Consider the following 16,678-nt stretch of genomic DNA (forward strand, 5'->3'; position numbering starts at 1 on the left):
GACAGACGCAAGTGAGGTTTTGTGAAACACACACACACACACACACACACACACACACACACAAACATGCATGCATGCATGCATATTACATACATACATACATACATACATACATACATACATACATACATACATACAGACAGACATACATACATACAGACAGACAGACAGACAGACAGACAGACAGACAGACAGACAGACAGACAGACGGACGGACGGACAGACAGACAGACAGACACAAAGACATGCATGCAGACAGTATCATAATGGCGTCATAGCTGAATTGGTAGCAGAATCTATATGTGCACTGTTCAATTACAACTTTGTATTTATGACAGTGATGCCGTACATGTTGAATTATGCAGTTGGCTTGCAGTAGGGCCTCGTTCCCGACCATTTTCCTAATCCTTCACAAACTTGGACTTGTGATCCGACCAGTTCGAATCCGTGATTACAGACGAATGAGATGCCGTCACCAAATTTACTGCTTGAGCCTGTGATCTCACCATTTTCCATCACACCAATTGGGCCACAGTCAATTTCTACGATAAAAGAAAACATAATTACATACGCACATTTTGTATTCTATTGTTTTGTTCTCAAGCCAGTTGGGGGATGATTATGGCTATGTCAGAACCCCTAAGCTTACCAGTACAAAAACTAAACAAACTGACAACCCGTTACTTTAGGGCAGAAGTAAAGCATGTTCAAACACAAATAACAAAGAAAGCAATCGGAGCTGTTCAATATCTTGGCATTGTATAATTCCCAAAGAGGAGGGACATTGAGAGAAATTCGGATATGTGATCTTAAAGATGCGCAACAGATCGATAATGACAGAGTGGCTACTGTAAAATAAAACCTACAAAACTATTACTGTGCACGACCCTGCCAGACTTATATTTCCAGAGTTACCGTATCGCGCTGGACAGATATCTCCTTATGAAAAAATTTAGCTTTTGAAGTCTATATTAATTCACGTAAATTTAAGCAAATAATTATACAAACAAACGCTACCCCAGTACAATTATTGCAGCTGGTTTTTGACATCATTTAAATGCAAACCTACACCACATAAAACTTTTGAATTTATAGTGAGAATAAACTCACCAATGCAGCGGGAGGGTGAGCCTGACCATGTTCCAGTTTGGTCACATGACCTAAAGTTCGAACCAATCAGCTTATAGCCCGGATAGCACTGAATCATTACTCTTGATCCAAAGAAATATTGACGTAAAAATGAAAAGACCATTCCATTTGACGGATTTGGTAGAGTTTCACAAGGAATGGCTAGAAAAGAAATAAATATTAATAACATTATCAATAAAATATTAAAAATTATAAATATATAATACGGCAACTATGCAACAACGATGAAACGTAGAACCGTAAGTGTTTACAACTAGCAGTCTGAAATGCCTTATTACGAGACTGAAGAAGTACCGTTTGCATGATGTGATTTGCATAATTTTCATCATTTCCTTCTGATTTTCACTGGCAGTCAGTTGCTAGTTGTAAGTCTTGATTGCACAAGATTTCTCACGCAATCTTCATTCTGCGAACTATTAAAAAAGGTGTCGTCACTATCGCAACCAACATAATCTTTTCCCACTGTCATAAACGCGCGTTGTGTATGTGACATCAGTTTGACAAGATCTTAAAACTTTATTCTTCAAGAAATGTGCTCTTTTACTGGAGGTGCAAGCTGTGAAGGAAGTTTTTTTCTGTACCGAAACTCCTGATAATCTTTTACGTCGTCAGGAGTGAACCGGAAACTGCTTATGTTATCTTACCATCACAGTGCTTTCCATCTTCATTTAAAGTAAAGCCAGGGTTACATTCACATATGTAATTTCCGGGTAGATTACGACAACCATGCTGACAATCATTCGTCCCCCCTGTACATTCATCGATATCTGAATTGCAAAAAAATTAAATAAATAAACAAATAAATCAAACTATTAAAAAAATAATAATAAATAAAAAACAGTCGTTGGATACATTGTCATTGATGATGTATGCAATCCCTCACACTGTGCATGTACCCAAAACTTCAGTTGCCGCTAAAACCACAGTGGGATGTTAGAAATACACGTTTGATATTTTACGAATACGGAAAATGGTTCATACATGATTTGAGTAATGTTCCTTGATACACAACCAAGTAAAGTTACTTTATTTCATGTCTACGTTTCGGCAACATACACCACACCGCCCTCTAGTGGTGAACAGTATTCATCCTCAGTTTGTCCGGATGAAGGCAACAGTCCTGTTGCAGAAACGTAGAGTGACATGGAAAACAGTAGTCCTGCTTGCATACGGAGTAAGTCGTCCCTTCCTTCTCCGTGTTAAGGGTCATGTCAGTAATCTAGACCCGTGCACCGACTGCAAGCAGGACTAGGAAAACAGTACCGTGGCTGAGTATCAAAGAACATTACACGTACTCTAATTCTTTGACGTGCCAATCACGAATCTAATCACTGAGATTCATCATCACAAACAAGGAAGAACACACAAGGAAGAAATGTCTTCCTTGTCCGTGGATTCATGCATAGTACACTATTTCCCGGAAAGCCTTATAACCTGGCAAGACAAATCTAACAATCGGCCGCATGTACGAAAGTGTACCAACAACAATACGTGAATTGGTTGTGTTTACCTTGACAGTCCTTGTTGTTGTTTATCAGTTCAAAGCCATCGGGACATACACAGTAGAAACTACCCAGTGTGTTGACACAGTCATAGTCACAACCTCCATTATCTTGTCCGTACTCGTCCATGACACATTCATTAACATCTGTAAACAAATGGAGTAGTTTCTTATTGCTTGTGCTGGCGCTTATTGTAAGACAGATCTTGCTTCTAGTATCATAGACAACACTAACATTGCTGATATATGTATGCTAGTGCACACGTACATACAATTTACCTTAAAGTTAATATTCATTTCGAAAATTCAGTATGATATGGATTACTACAATGTAGTCGTAAAATTGGATGGACTTTATTTAAAAAATCTAAAACACTATCACAAGTAAAGGCGCCCCTCTTTTGTTTAATCCAGTGACATGTTCATCACTATACTCACCTACACAATTTCTGTTATCTGAGTTCAATTGGTAACCACTGCTACATCCGCAATAGTAACCACCTTCTTCATTAAAACACAGTTGTTGACAATCTGAGACACCAGCTGTACACTCATCAGTATCTAGTATATATAAAAAATATTATGGATGATAGTTAGTCAAGCTGTGAAATCCATGATTACAATTACATTTGTATTTTTTTTCTCGTTTTTCTGGCTTGTTCATTATTAATCTACTGTTTGTTTGTTTGTTTGTTTGACTTGACTGATTGACCGAGTGAGTGAGTGAATGAGTGAGTGAGTGAGTGAGTGAGTGAGTGAGTGAGTGAGTGAGTGAGTGAGTGAGTGAGTGAGTGAGTGAGTGAGTGACGAATAAGACATAGCAGATACATGTTTCACCATTATCCCACATTATAACCTACTAGACTAAGTATAACCTTGTCTGGTGATATTTGACAAACATCCCTTTCTAAGTCTTTAGTTTTCCATGCCTCACACAGATAGTATGCTATAATTAAGTAGTGATGTACATGGGGTACTTCTCTAAAGGTATCATCATATCCACCATGTGTAAAAATATAAACTTAAAAGTGTTTGAAAGTTCTGCGTACAACAAAAATGAAGTTGAGTGTTTACTACACAAGCATTCAATATACATCAGCTCGATATAGTCGCAGTGCAATATTTTCAACACAATGGAAGTCGTACGAAGACCGTATATGGGTATGCTTTAAAGTTTGAAACTAGGCATCATTTTAAATGACGTCATCACAGAAAGATGATGTATATGATTACCAGAGCAGATCACTTGTCCTCCACTCCATTGGCCTTTATCATCGCATGTCAGACGTAACGAAGTCCCTGATTGGCGGTATCCTTGATGACACTCGTATATAGCAACCGAACCAAAAGTTAGGTCAGGTGTGTCGGTGACGACATCAGCATATTGCACGTCGTATGGAGGATGGCACATGATTTCTACTTGTAAAGAAAACAATCAGAGATTTTATATTCATTTCAAGTTGTTATTCGTACTTTTTTGTGCTGGTTACTATTGTTCGATTTTTGGTTATTTACAAAAGGCGTTAGACATAAATCTCTTATCATTTATTAATAGTTTATAATCTATAATTTTCACAGGACAAGACAGTCAAGTTTAAGTTTAAAAAAGAAGACAAAAGATCAAACATAACAAAACTGAAATATTAATATTGAACATAAAGACCACATTGGTTTACCGTTTTCACACCGACTGCCAGTGTACCCTGGGGGACACAGGCAGACAAAATGGCCGACTTCGTTCCTACACGTTGCTCCATGGTAACATGGCTGTGGGTCACATTCGTTGACTTCAATATTGCAGTGACTTCCTGAAGGATAAAAGGTGTAAACAGTCCGTTACAAAGGACGTAACAAATCGAAGACAGTCTGATAAAGTAAAATTCAATGCCGACCAACCGTATATGGTGTAGTTTCGAAATTGTCCCACAGAGCTACTTATTCATTACCGACTTCCTTTTCAAATATTTTCCAAAATGGCGATTAAGATGCAAGGATGATAAAATTATGTAAGAAGCTTGTCTTGAAAAAAACGTGCCATGCCGCTTTTTTCATTATCATTATCGCCTGGCATAGAGATAGTGTCCTTGACAGAAATATCGGGGTAGATGATGAGACACGTACATGTATTTGGCATCTATGTGGACGTAAAATGGATATACTAACAACTAGTGACGGTCAATCATGATGATTTATCATATAGGCTCTGACATACAGACAGACAGACAGACAGACAGACAGACAGACAGACAGACAGACAGACAGGCTTGACTATTTTCAAATCAAATGTGCCATTTTCACAAACAATTTTTTTTGTTCCAAATTGTTCAGCAATAATATAGAAGTGGGTTGGCTAAATTGTGTGTAATACAGAGATTCAGCGTTTATCACACACTGTATATTATACTTGTCCGATAATTCACCACGAATTAAGATCCTTTACTTGCTATGAATGAATATGGGTGAAATAAGGGAGGAACAAGGAAGTCTATACCATAACATGACATACGAGTTTAGAGTACATGAGCGTTTAGATTTCCAACTTACCTTCGTAGCCATGGTCACAGTAACAAATATAGCCATCACCATCATCATCACATTTCCCGTGATTACATGGGTCGGGATCACAATGAAGGGCCCTTATTTCGCAACGGTCACCATGGTAACCGGAAACACAGTGACAAGTGAAACCACTAATGTTGTCCTCACAAGTTCCACCATTATCACATGGACTGGACAAGCACAGGTCGATTTCTGGTTAGGAAAAACATACAAAATGTACATATGTATTGGGTAGACTATGATTATCTGTTGGATGTTCAACGGTAAATATCCCATTGACGGCCGGTGACAAATTTACACAAAATATTGGTCTCGGAATAAGTATACTGAAATCAAATCATTATGAGGCACTTGTGTATTTGTAGCAGAAATGTTTCGTTGAATGGCCAATCGGGCAGGCTAGATGGAAGATATCAGACAGACAGACAGACAGACAGACAGACAGACAGACAGACAGACAGACAGACGGATGGATGGATGGATTAAGTTGCTGCATTGTAGTGAGCGTTAACAGTTTTGTCTTTATGTTCTTCTCTTGAAAACGCATACCATTCTCTGTTATTGAAATGAGGGGAAAGAGAACATCGAATCACTTTGTATTACCTTCACAGAAAGCAGACACGGTGATTTCCACTTCAGCCATTGTATTTAGTTCGAAGTCAGACCAAGCGACAATATTACCAATGCGATCACTACAATGACTCGCCATGACTACGATGTCACTTTCAGTAAGGACTGAGTTCCAAATATTCAACCTATTGAGAAAACAGCCACTTTAAGTTGTTTTATCCATACAAGTAAACATCTATCCGGACAATTTTGAAAATTAGAATACTTTACGTGAGAGTATATTGATGCGCTAAATGTATGTTAACACATGGACTGGGTATACCATGGAGATACTAGTATGTCTGTGAGACTAACACCAAGGAGTAACCAAAGTCATCTTCATTTCGCTCGTCCCATACTAGACGGTTCATCCTTCTTACAACCAATAGGGACGCTGTGTTTCTAGGATGACTTATGCCTGACTACCCATTCAAAAGCCTGGACCCAGTTCTATATTTGAATGGATTTGCTATTTTTGAATCACATTTTGGCGTGGCTTCACAGAATAAAATTCAATACAACACTGTCTGAACGTTATTTTAAATCAATTCAAGATGACATAACTTTATTCAGAACTGTTAACTGATCTTTTAACAGTTCTGAATAAAGTTATGTCATCTTGAATTGATTTAAAATAACGTTCAGACAGTGTTGTATTGAATTTTATTCTGTGAAGCCACGCCAAAATCAGCGCCACACTTCACAGCTTAAATTATACTAACTTTATGTTAAAAAGTTTCGAGTTTGTTGTCGTAAGGGGCGCAGTCTAAAAAGTGTACAAAGCACACACACCAGTCTCAATCAATGTTTCGGTGATTCTTGAATGCTATCAAGACAACTCACATGACAGTAACATACAAGGACCTTACCTACTCATATCACCAATAAATGTTTCGGAGGGATTAAACCCCCCACCGAGTTCATCCTGTTCCTGTCCGAGAATAAGAGAACCACCACCCGGCACAATGGAATCTTCTTGAAAGTGTTCACCCGAGCTTTGTACAACGCCATCCATGTAAAACTGCCAGCGACCCCCTGGGAGAAGGAAATCTTATTATATTACATTTACAATGGCAGACAGAAAGAGTAGTAATTCTATACAATATATCATGATGTTAGTTATATGGCGCTCTTTGCAACTTGAGATGGAAACAGCGTGTGTGTGTGATTCGTCTTTCATCTCAGACAAATGGAAGTTGGCGATGTAAATGTATCAGTAAATGGTATGTTAGATTGAGATTTTTGTTGTCAAACTGATCAAAAATGACTATACCTTCATTTGCCCACGTAACAACGACGTGATGCCACTCATTGTCTGCAACCTCGCTGTCAGTATACGCATCTTCACCATTGATGGTCAGCTTGAAGTTGTCATAGTAACTCAAAAGAATAGTGTTATCTTCCGTGTGGTCTCCAACTGTCGTAGCATATGATAGTATAGTACCAACACTATCAGATGTACGCATCCAGAAGGCGATGGTAAAAGTGTTGAGTTCAGGCAATGTATAACTATTTAGTATAGCGTAATCTGTTGTTACACGACGTTGAAAGGATAAGTCAAAATTGACAGAGAGTTCTAGAAAAAAAAAATGGGAGTGACATAGAATGGGAGCGTCATTTCATTTCTGTTTGAAGAATTTAAGAATAATTCGTGAATCAAAGGACAATTAATTAGTGGTGTGAAAGTATAGTTGTGAAGGGTGATCTGAGCCTCAAAGCTAAATTAAATGTGCTGTTCATTCAAACTGATCATTGGCAGTATCGTAGTGTGGGTGAAAGAATAGGTACACAAACAAACAAACAAACAAACAAACAAACACACACATACACACACAAACAAACAAACACACAAACAAACAAACTTTAAGTACATACATACATACATACATACATACATACATACATACACATACATACATACATACATACATACATACATACATACATACACACACACATACATACATACATACATACATACATACATACATACATACATACATACATACATACATACATACATGGTTTGTTAAAATTGATATCATAATCTAATATAATCTAGTATAATTGTAATATTTAACATTTAAAATTTAATAGGCTGGGGCTGAGGCTTGAGCTTACCATTTTCACAGAATCGGCCAGAAAACGAGGGTGGACATTTACAAAAATATCCATCAATCGAATCCACACAGGTGGCGCTGTTCTGACATTCCTGATGAAGACAATCATCGATGTCTATTTCACAGCGTTGCCCTTGGAAACCTCGTACACAATGACATCGATATGCGTTGTCTGCGTCTTGGCACCTAGTAAGAAGTTAACGACAGAGAAAATCTGGTAACTTTGTTGGTTTTGAGAAAAAAAATTGGATTTATACTCGAGACGAAGCACTTGTTCAAAAACACAAAGAACATCTAAGAAAGCATTCTCTACTGTATAAAGGATTTAAAATATTGGTAAAAAGGTTTCATATCAGACTCTCTATTTAATTCAATATTTAAGGACTTTGACAATTTTTACATAAGTACATTTACACACCTTTGCACGTATACTGCTCTGCGGGGTCGCGAGAATTAGTGTATATCATGGCACTATATAGTGTAGAAAACAAGTGGTCTGAGATATACTAGAGGTAGTAACTGATCAAATGGGTATATCACATCCTCCAGGCCAATCGTCACGAAATTAAACTTCATAATTTCATATTTGAAATAAAGCTCTTCAGAAAAGTTTGACACTTGATACTTACTCTGCTCCATTCATACATGGGTTTGATTGACATTCATCCATATTGACTTCACAGTACAAACCAGTAAACCCATCGTGACATGCGCAAACGAAGTTGTCATTAACTTGGATACAAGAACCATTATTTTGACACGGGTTGCTTGCACAGTTGTCAGGAACGATCTCACAAAAGTTACCACTGTAACCATCGACACAGACGCATTGAAAATCATTTACCTGTAGGCCAAATATCAAACACCGAGATGGAACGACACACTGATGAATCAAATGCGAATAGACATGTACTATTCTTTTCAGAATAGTCTGTAGTGGAACCTACAGAAGAATTCTTTTAGTGGTCTGAGGTGGAATATAGGCAGTAAGCCTCAGTATATGTAATAATACGAGACTATGTTAAAGGCCCAGTTTGTTTTAGGATTACAATTTGTGTGTAAAAAAACAACAACAGTCGTCTAACAGAACAATAGGGAAATTTGGTCCAGAACAAAAGAATTGTCCGGTGTAATCTTTATGGCTTCACTCATAAGGTAACACGGATACAACACTGCGATTGAAACCCCGGCTTTTAAAGCTAGTTCACAATGAATAAGATAACGTGGATGACGTGAAGAACATATGCCACAGAGATAATGTATCAACAGTTTATCGTCGAGTTGTCTTGGCCTCTAGTGATAAATGAATATTCGATCATGAAATGGCTGGGCAGTAGACTTTTAAACGTGGGCAAAAGGCGCAATAGTTGCTTCCCTGTTGTCATATTACGGATAGCCTATACAGGGTGTTATCGACTGTTGGTTGATTGATTAGGGAAATGTATGAACGAATGGGTTGATTGGTTGGTTATTTTGATTGATGATTGATCTATTGATTGATTATGGATGGATGGATAGACAGTCTATGGAGGAGTTGATCATTGGATTGATGGACCAATTAAACAGATAGATAGATAGATAGATAGACAGATAGATAGACAGATAGATAGATATATAGATAGATAGATAGGTGTTAAATTGGTCAATTAATTAATTAATTAATTAATTAATTATCTAATTGATCATTTGTTACGTACATAGATGACAAGATTAGGGAGTTGATTTCATATGATATTGACAAACCTCATCTTGGCACTGTCCACTATGAAGACATGGCGATAATTGACATTCATCAACTTCTTGGTCACAAATGAGTCCTGTATATCCAGGCTGACAAACACAGTCGAATCCGCCAGCTAGGAAATTATGCATAAAACAATATATTACCATCAATGCACAAAAACACAAATCAAGTCATCATTGAACATTTGTACAACTATAATGTACAACTGCATGGGTTAATTAAACATCCCGTTTTGCTATCTACCTATTTTGTCATTTACCAAAAATGACAGGCGAGAGTTTTGACAGTGAATGAAACGTCTACATCCTTAAATCACATACAAGAGTTTCCTTGTCTATGTTTCTATATATAGTATTTATAAACAAAAAACATCTGTGAAAGAAATTTAAAAAAAAAGAATTGTATTAATTAAAAGAAGTAACGTTTGTGATTATTATTCTTTGATGATGAAGGATAACTTACTTCTATCAAGGCATGTAGAGTTGAAAGCACATGGACTTGACCGACACTCGTCTATTTCGTCCTGACAATTACTACCGGTATAACCGTTGTTACATTCGCATTTATATCCTTTCTTTGTATTTGTACAGGAACCGTCGTTGTAACAAGGATTGGAAGCACAGTGATCAATGACTATAACGTTGGGAAATAGAGAAAAACAGTTAGAATAAATAAAAGATGAAACGTAAATAAAAGAACAACTTTGTTACCTAACAAGGTATTAAGTATACAGTTGAATAATTTATAATTCAATGTCATCTGATAAATTGGTAGAACTGGGACAGATAACGATATAGTGGCAGACTTGTTGAAACAAGAACCTCACCCGTGCACTGATTCACGGACATCGTTCCAACGCCATAGGTTGTTAGTGTGCCCTCACAAGGAAGACAACTTCTTTGACCAAATTCTGATTGGTAATATCCAACTTGACATGGCGAACACGGTTCCACACCACTTGGCGAAAAACTACCAGGAACACATTTCGCTGAAAAATATAGAAAACTTGTGCGTTTTAGCCAAAAGAAGAACAAAATATGGAAAATAAAGAATACTGACCGGTGTAACTCAGAAGAAATCGTGATTGTATATCGTACGTGGTTATACGTATTATACTATATACCGGAAACACAACAAAGGGTTAACGATGTGTTAAACTTAAACTTGGCGAGGTAGAAAGAATTAAGTTGATTTTCGTTCATTATGATGGTATCTTAGTTAACAAATAACATAATGCATTATGGATATGCAAAACAGATCTAATGAACTATCATTCGAATCTATGATTTTTCAATATATATAGTAACGGTCGCGGTTTTGATCAACGTTTCCAATATTCAACTGCCGACTGTCATAATATATTCTAGTATTGTTTACCTTGACAATCCTCCATTCTTGCTGCTCCGACTATTGACGTGGTTGTCAATGGTGGACATGGAATACAGCTTGTCTGTCTGTCCTCCGGTTGGTAGGTTCCCTTCGGGCACGACTTACAAGTGGCAAGCCCATTAGAGGAATACGTACCGGGGATACACACGTCTGAGTTGTTAAATTGAAATAGAATGTATGCTTGTTATCACCATTGGTTAGGAACCTATCACAAAATAGCCATCTAATAAGTGCCTAACGTTACACAAAATTAAGTCTTTCTGCTTCTGTTTCCTCCCCTTCCTCACTCCTCAGTTCCAGTCAGTGCCAATCAAATCACTCACTCACTCACTCACTCACTCACTCACTCACTCACTCACTCACTCACTCACTCACTCACTCACTCACTCACTCACTCACTCACTCACTCACTCACTCACTCACTCACTGTCTGTCTGTCTGTCTGTCTACCCTCTCTCTACTTCTACAAAGACACGATCCTGATCATTATATCATGACAAAAATCATTGGTCACACCACTGCTTTCTTAGCAATAGTTGTGGCTATATTTACCTACACATTCGGTGAAATTCTTAGCCTGTGTACCAATCGTTGACGTGCCAACATCACACTGCTTACACTCAAACTGTGCCTCTTCATCTTGGAAGTAACCAGGGGAGCATAATTGACATTTGTCACTCATTTCGTCATAATACATACCAACAGGACAATTGACTATGAGAGAAGAACACAAATCGTATATCTTAAGTAAATTCGAGAGTTGAATCAGTTAGTTTTATCAGATGGATTATCAGTTAATTAGTTAATCAATCAATCGATCGATCAATCAATCAATCAATCAATCAATCAATCAATCAATCAATCAATCAATCAATCAATCAATCAATCAATCAATCAATCAATACATCCAGGATCAAGCAAGTAATCAATTAATCAGTCAACCAACCAACCAACCAACCAACCACTCACCCAGACAAACAAACAAACAAACAAACAAACAAACAAACAAACACACACACAAACACACAAACACACATAACTTCTCACCACATTTTCTGTCTACCAATACTGTTCCATTGCCACATACAAGTACGGTAGAGTTTGTCTCAACAGATTCGTCATTAACCACAAGGAGTTCGTTTTCAACGGTCAATGTCATTTGTCCTTGTCTAGCCTGGCTTTCAAACGAAGTAGCAATATCGTCCATAGTGTTAATAATCACGTTTAACTGTTCTTCTGCCACGTCGTCATCCTTGTGAACAAGCAAAGGAAGAAAATCAATCAATTAAAAAATTCTGGTCTACCTGATAAAAATGATTTTTGTATCTACATGTATGTAACCACCACCACCACCACCACCACCACCACCACCACCTTAACCCCCCATCGTTGGCAATGATGATGATGATGCTGATGCTGATGATGCTGATGATGATGCTGATGATGATGATGATGATGATGATGATGATGATGATGATGATGGTGATGATGGTGGTGGTGGTGGTGGTGGTGGTGGTGAAAATGGTGATTAAAGCGACGACAGCAATGTTGCTACTTTGGCAAAGATACTTTCCAGACTTAACATGAAAATCGCAAAGTTAATATTATCATCAAAACATACTTCTGAAATGAAATGAATGTAATTTCAGGAGACTGCAGTATTAATATAACCCAAAGGGAAACTTTTATCACTTCCTGTAATTAATAAACATTCTTTACCTCTGTTGTGTCAGTGACCTCTCCAAATATTGTAAATTCGATGGTCACTACGTTTTCATATCCCAGAGCGGTGACGTCACGTTTTCTTCTCCCAATGGTGTCGTTGATTGCGCCACAATACACAGTTACAGATTTGAGTTTGCATGCATTTTCTGCAACAAGGCAACCTCCAGTTTGTCCAAAAATGGAATTAGTAAATTCCTCAATGAAGACTTTCTTGATCATTTTTTTTGTTTTCTGATTATTACAGTTACCAGCATAATATTGTGTTTTCAGTCCCTTACGAACTTTCCTTGGATTGAAAAGCTCTGTTAAAGAGAGGAGAGAGAGAGAGAGAGAGAGAGAGAGAGAGAGAGAGAGAGAGAGAGAGAGAGAGAGAGAGAGAGAGAGAGAGAGAGAGAGAATGTTCATTTCATACTATTATACTCATGAAATAAATAACGAAGAAATAAAAAGATCCACACCAATAAATGAACTTTAAAATTGTTAACGTGACAATAACGACAAACCGTAAATTGGGAAAGGGACTCCGAACATAGGCAATAGTTTATCAACTGTATATTTCATTTACCAGATAACCAACTATGTGGTTGTTGTATCGAGTCTGAAGTTTGGGCAAGGATATACCAAAACATAGTTAGAGCTTAATTATTTGTGTGGTACTGCGTCACATCATCTGAATATAGACTGTTATTAGTTTTGTTTGGAATGAAGTTGCTTCGAATGACGTCAAGTACTAATATCGAATTTGCATATGAAACACTGATTCAATACTCTTTGTTAATTACGTGACCTAACCGTCCGCAGTGGACAGATTCAGTGACATTTTGGTTCAATAAACCAGCATAAACGATTGTTCTTCTGTCATCTTCACAAAGTCTAAACACTATACTTTGTGAACCCCTTAAAAACACCCCAATCTGAATGCAAAGCCACGCTGGCTGCAAATACCTGAACAATCCGGCCAAGGAGTATCCAACCCTGGAGGTTGAGTTCTCCAGTCGCCCTCAGCATTACAGATATACCACTCTGCAGGCTTACGGGCAAATTCGTATTTCTGGTTGCAAGTCACGCGACAAAACATGCCAAAGAGCCAATCATCGCAAACTCTAGCACCATTCACGGGTTCTGGATACGGCGGACATGTGCTTGCTGAATGACAAAAAAGACAGTTCAAATTAACGAAGCCAAATTGAGATATTATGTTATAGATACCACATATACCATGCATAAGCCAAAAATATGGAATATATACTCTGGTCGTTCTACGTCACGACAACGCGTGTCTACGTCAGTGGTTCTGCTGTGTTCGAAATATGAGACAAAACGTTCAAAATTGCCATTATTTCCCCCCGATTTTTCTTTGACGTTACTGTCGGTGGTATAATTACGTTATTCTCCAATATTTTTCTTCATTCAGCTGGAAAATATTCGTGACCTAAGGGTACGTTGTCACTACTCGTCTAGCGACTCGGAGTGACAAAGGCCCCTTGGCTGAACGAAGAAAAATATTGGGGAATAGCATCTAAACATACTTAAGTGAACTTATATATCCTCTACACATTCACCAAAAATGTCTCTAAAATGGTAACATATGTCAAACTGTGTGATTAGTATGATTATTACCGTATCATATTCACATCTTGTGGTTTTGATGTGTTTGCGAATCTACAATTGATACGTTCCATAATAGTAGTTTACTGTAACGTTAAACACTCCATATCTTAGTTGTTTTTATCGCCGGATAAATAAACTCAGGTTTTAACCACAATTGTTACAACAAACGACGAATTTGTTAACTTACGGTAAAATCTGACGCGAAATTGGCAAACTGCTTCATTACCACTTGAGTCCCTAGCTGTATACGTAACGGTGTGACTTCCCCAACTTAATGATACACCGGACGAATGGCTCTGAAATAAAGGATTTGGTGTATTAGTTTCGTTTGATATTTTTTTTAACGATAGTGTCAAGGCTGATGCAATTGCACAGAATCGGAGACAAAACATATACTCGAGCCCCCCCCCCCCCTCTCCAAGAAACGAAGAGAAAAGAAAGTGTCAATGAAACACAACACTAAAAATGATCAGTAGATACTGTGTAAAGAATGGAAACCAGGAGAACGATTGATACTCAAAAAACACGAGTTTTGATCGTAGGAAGTAGCACGGTTGATACACAATTTTCGCGCAAACTAGCCATCTGGAATGATGCATTATGAGAAACACGCCATTCTCATGTAAACATTGTCTGTGACCACAAATTATCTGTATTGTTTTTTTTTACTCAGACCATAGACAAGGAAGAAAGAAAGAAAGAGCTTCTTCCTTGTCTGTTCTTCCTTGTGTGTTTACAGACTATTGGGGAGGTTTCGCCTCGGCTTATATTACATTATAACCCAACCTTTATCACAAAACAGTACAGTCAACTTCCTTACTGTGGATATTTCCAGTTCCTCTTCTGAATTATCAATAAATTCTGGTTCATTCCAAGTAGCAACGGTTTTCTTTCGTGGGCTTCGTTGATCTATATTATCAGGACAGCCAGCAATTCTTGGAGCTTCTTCATCTATGGAGGAAATTCCCCAATATTTGTTAAAAATACTCTTAAATCGCATAATTTTTATACAAAATAATAAAATCGTCCGTATGAAGGCCAAATAAAGAAATGTGTGTTATTTCCAATAACCCGACCGACCCTAGTTTAAGCCTCCGACCCTAAACATTTTTTTTAAACATTTAAAACAAATAGATAAAAAATTCTTTGTATTCTTGACTTTCATGCATGTCTGTTTTCTTTCCCCAGTGATGTCTGTACATATTTTCTTCAAACTACCACAGAGGGGGTATTCTGACCGACATTTTGTCTGTTTTGGGTTCGAAGCAATTTCACTGTAGCAAATAGAATTATTTTCTGTCAGTACCGAAAAGTCGAAATTAAAATCCAAGGATTGAATGGGTAGGTGGGCGGGAATGTTAATAGTTTCCCGCCATTCCCCCCAAAAATATGACCAATAAATATATTATCACCTATGCATGAATTTGTGTTTGTCTTGTCACTTAAGGGCCAGCGTTTATTTATGCGTCCGTTTGTTATGCAGTTACTCTTTGTCAGGGACATTCAATTTGTCGTAAATTTATCGTCCAAAAGTTATACATTTGATACATACCGGTAACGATCACCTTAAAGCTACATGAAGTACTGAGTCCATTGGCATCTGTTGCTGTGTATGTAATCACGTGTGATCCGATATTGAACCGATGAGGGGATTGCAGACCGACAGGTTGAACAGACACTGTGGCTTCTAAACCACTGTTGTCCGACATACGTGGTAGTGCCCACTGTACGAGGGCGCTCGACAGTCCAGCGTCTGTGCTCACTTGAACGGTTTCCGGACATTCTATTTCAGGGGGTGAATCATCTGTCAAGGATGAAGTAAAGAGATTGTGTTACGAACGGTGTAAGTACAATTTTCTTAATACTGAATTATAATTTCATAAAGAGAAAGATTGGCAGAATGTAAATTACAGAAATGTAAAATGTTTATATCATAAATCACAGACAAGATAAATCAACACCGTAAAAGACTTAGAATTGTCCAAAATTCAATGGTAAATACTCAGTTTAAAGTGTTCCTCAAATAACGGTGAAATTTTGTTTTTCTTTGAAGAGTCCTAAACTTACATACTGACATGTGCACGCTCTCATTGATTTCCGAGAACAAGATGTCGGTCATGGTATGCAGAAATTTACGAAGAAAGTATAAAGCTTAGGACAGAAAGTCCTAGAAACGAATACATTACAGGTATATGATGCAGTCAAATTATAAATATGAATAGGGCTGGTATATTTCTTATCATTCTTATGGTCTCATCCCACTACAGTATA

The 16,678-nt window shown here is 37.6% G+C and overlaps 1 protein-coding gene across 1 annotated transcript in view; it reads right to left on the bottom strand.

Moving 5' to 3' along the window:
- Positions 1-144: 144 nt before the first annotated feature.
- The window catches only part of LOC144438601 (sushi, von Willebrand factor type A, EGF and pentraxin domain-containing protein 1-like), a 21,801-nt gene continuing 5,267 nt past the window's right edge, over positions 145-16,678 (bottom strand). Inside the window, exons 8-31 of the mRNA XM_078127695.1 lie at positions 15,960-16,211; positions 15,228-15,358; positions 14,595-14,703; positions 13,742-13,942; positions 12,791-13,098; positions 12,119-12,323; positions 11,624-11,785; positions 11,060-11,221; positions 10,509-10,670; positions 10,145-10,315; positions 9,682-9,794; positions 8,568-8,782; positions 7,940-8,124; positions 7,092-7,394; positions 6,688-6,853; positions 5,813-5,964; positions 5,195-5,401; positions 4,327-4,458; positions 3,884-4,066; positions 3,089-3,211; positions 2,660-2,797; positions 1,794-1,916; positions 1,111-1,290; positions 145-542 (exon numbers count right to left, since the gene is read on the bottom strand). Of these exons, the coding sequence (XP_077983821.1) occupies positions 358-542; positions 1,111-1,290; positions 1,794-1,916; positions 2,660-2,797; positions 3,089-3,211; positions 3,884-4,066; positions 4,327-4,458; positions 5,195-5,401; positions 5,813-5,964; positions 6,688-6,853; positions 7,092-7,394; positions 7,940-8,124; positions 8,568-8,782; positions 9,682-9,794; positions 10,145-10,315; positions 10,509-10,670; positions 11,060-11,221; positions 11,624-11,785; positions 12,119-12,323; positions 12,791-13,098; positions 13,742-13,942; positions 14,595-14,703; positions 15,228-15,358; positions 15,960-16,211 (4,268 nt within the window). The 3' untranslated portion in view covers positions 145-357. The remainder of the gene's footprint in view (positions 543-1,110; positions 1,291-1,793; positions 1,917-2,659; positions 2,798-3,088; positions 3,212-3,883; positions 4,067-4,326; positions 4,459-5,194; positions 5,402-5,812; positions 5,965-6,687; positions 6,854-7,091; positions 7,395-7,939; positions 8,125-8,567; positions 8,783-9,681; positions 9,795-10,144; positions 10,316-10,508; positions 10,671-11,059; positions 11,222-11,623; positions 11,786-12,118; positions 12,324-12,790; positions 13,099-13,741; positions 13,943-14,594; positions 14,704-15,227; positions 15,359-15,959; positions 16,212-16,678) is intronic.

The sequence above is a fragment of the Glandiceps talaboti genome, chromosome 8 (assembly GCF_964340395.1).
Source record: "Glandiceps talaboti chromosome 8, keGlaTala1.1, whole genome shotgun sequence".
Taxonomy (NCBI): Eukaryota; Metazoa; Hemichordata; class Enteropneusta; family Spengelidae; genus Glandiceps; species Glandiceps talaboti.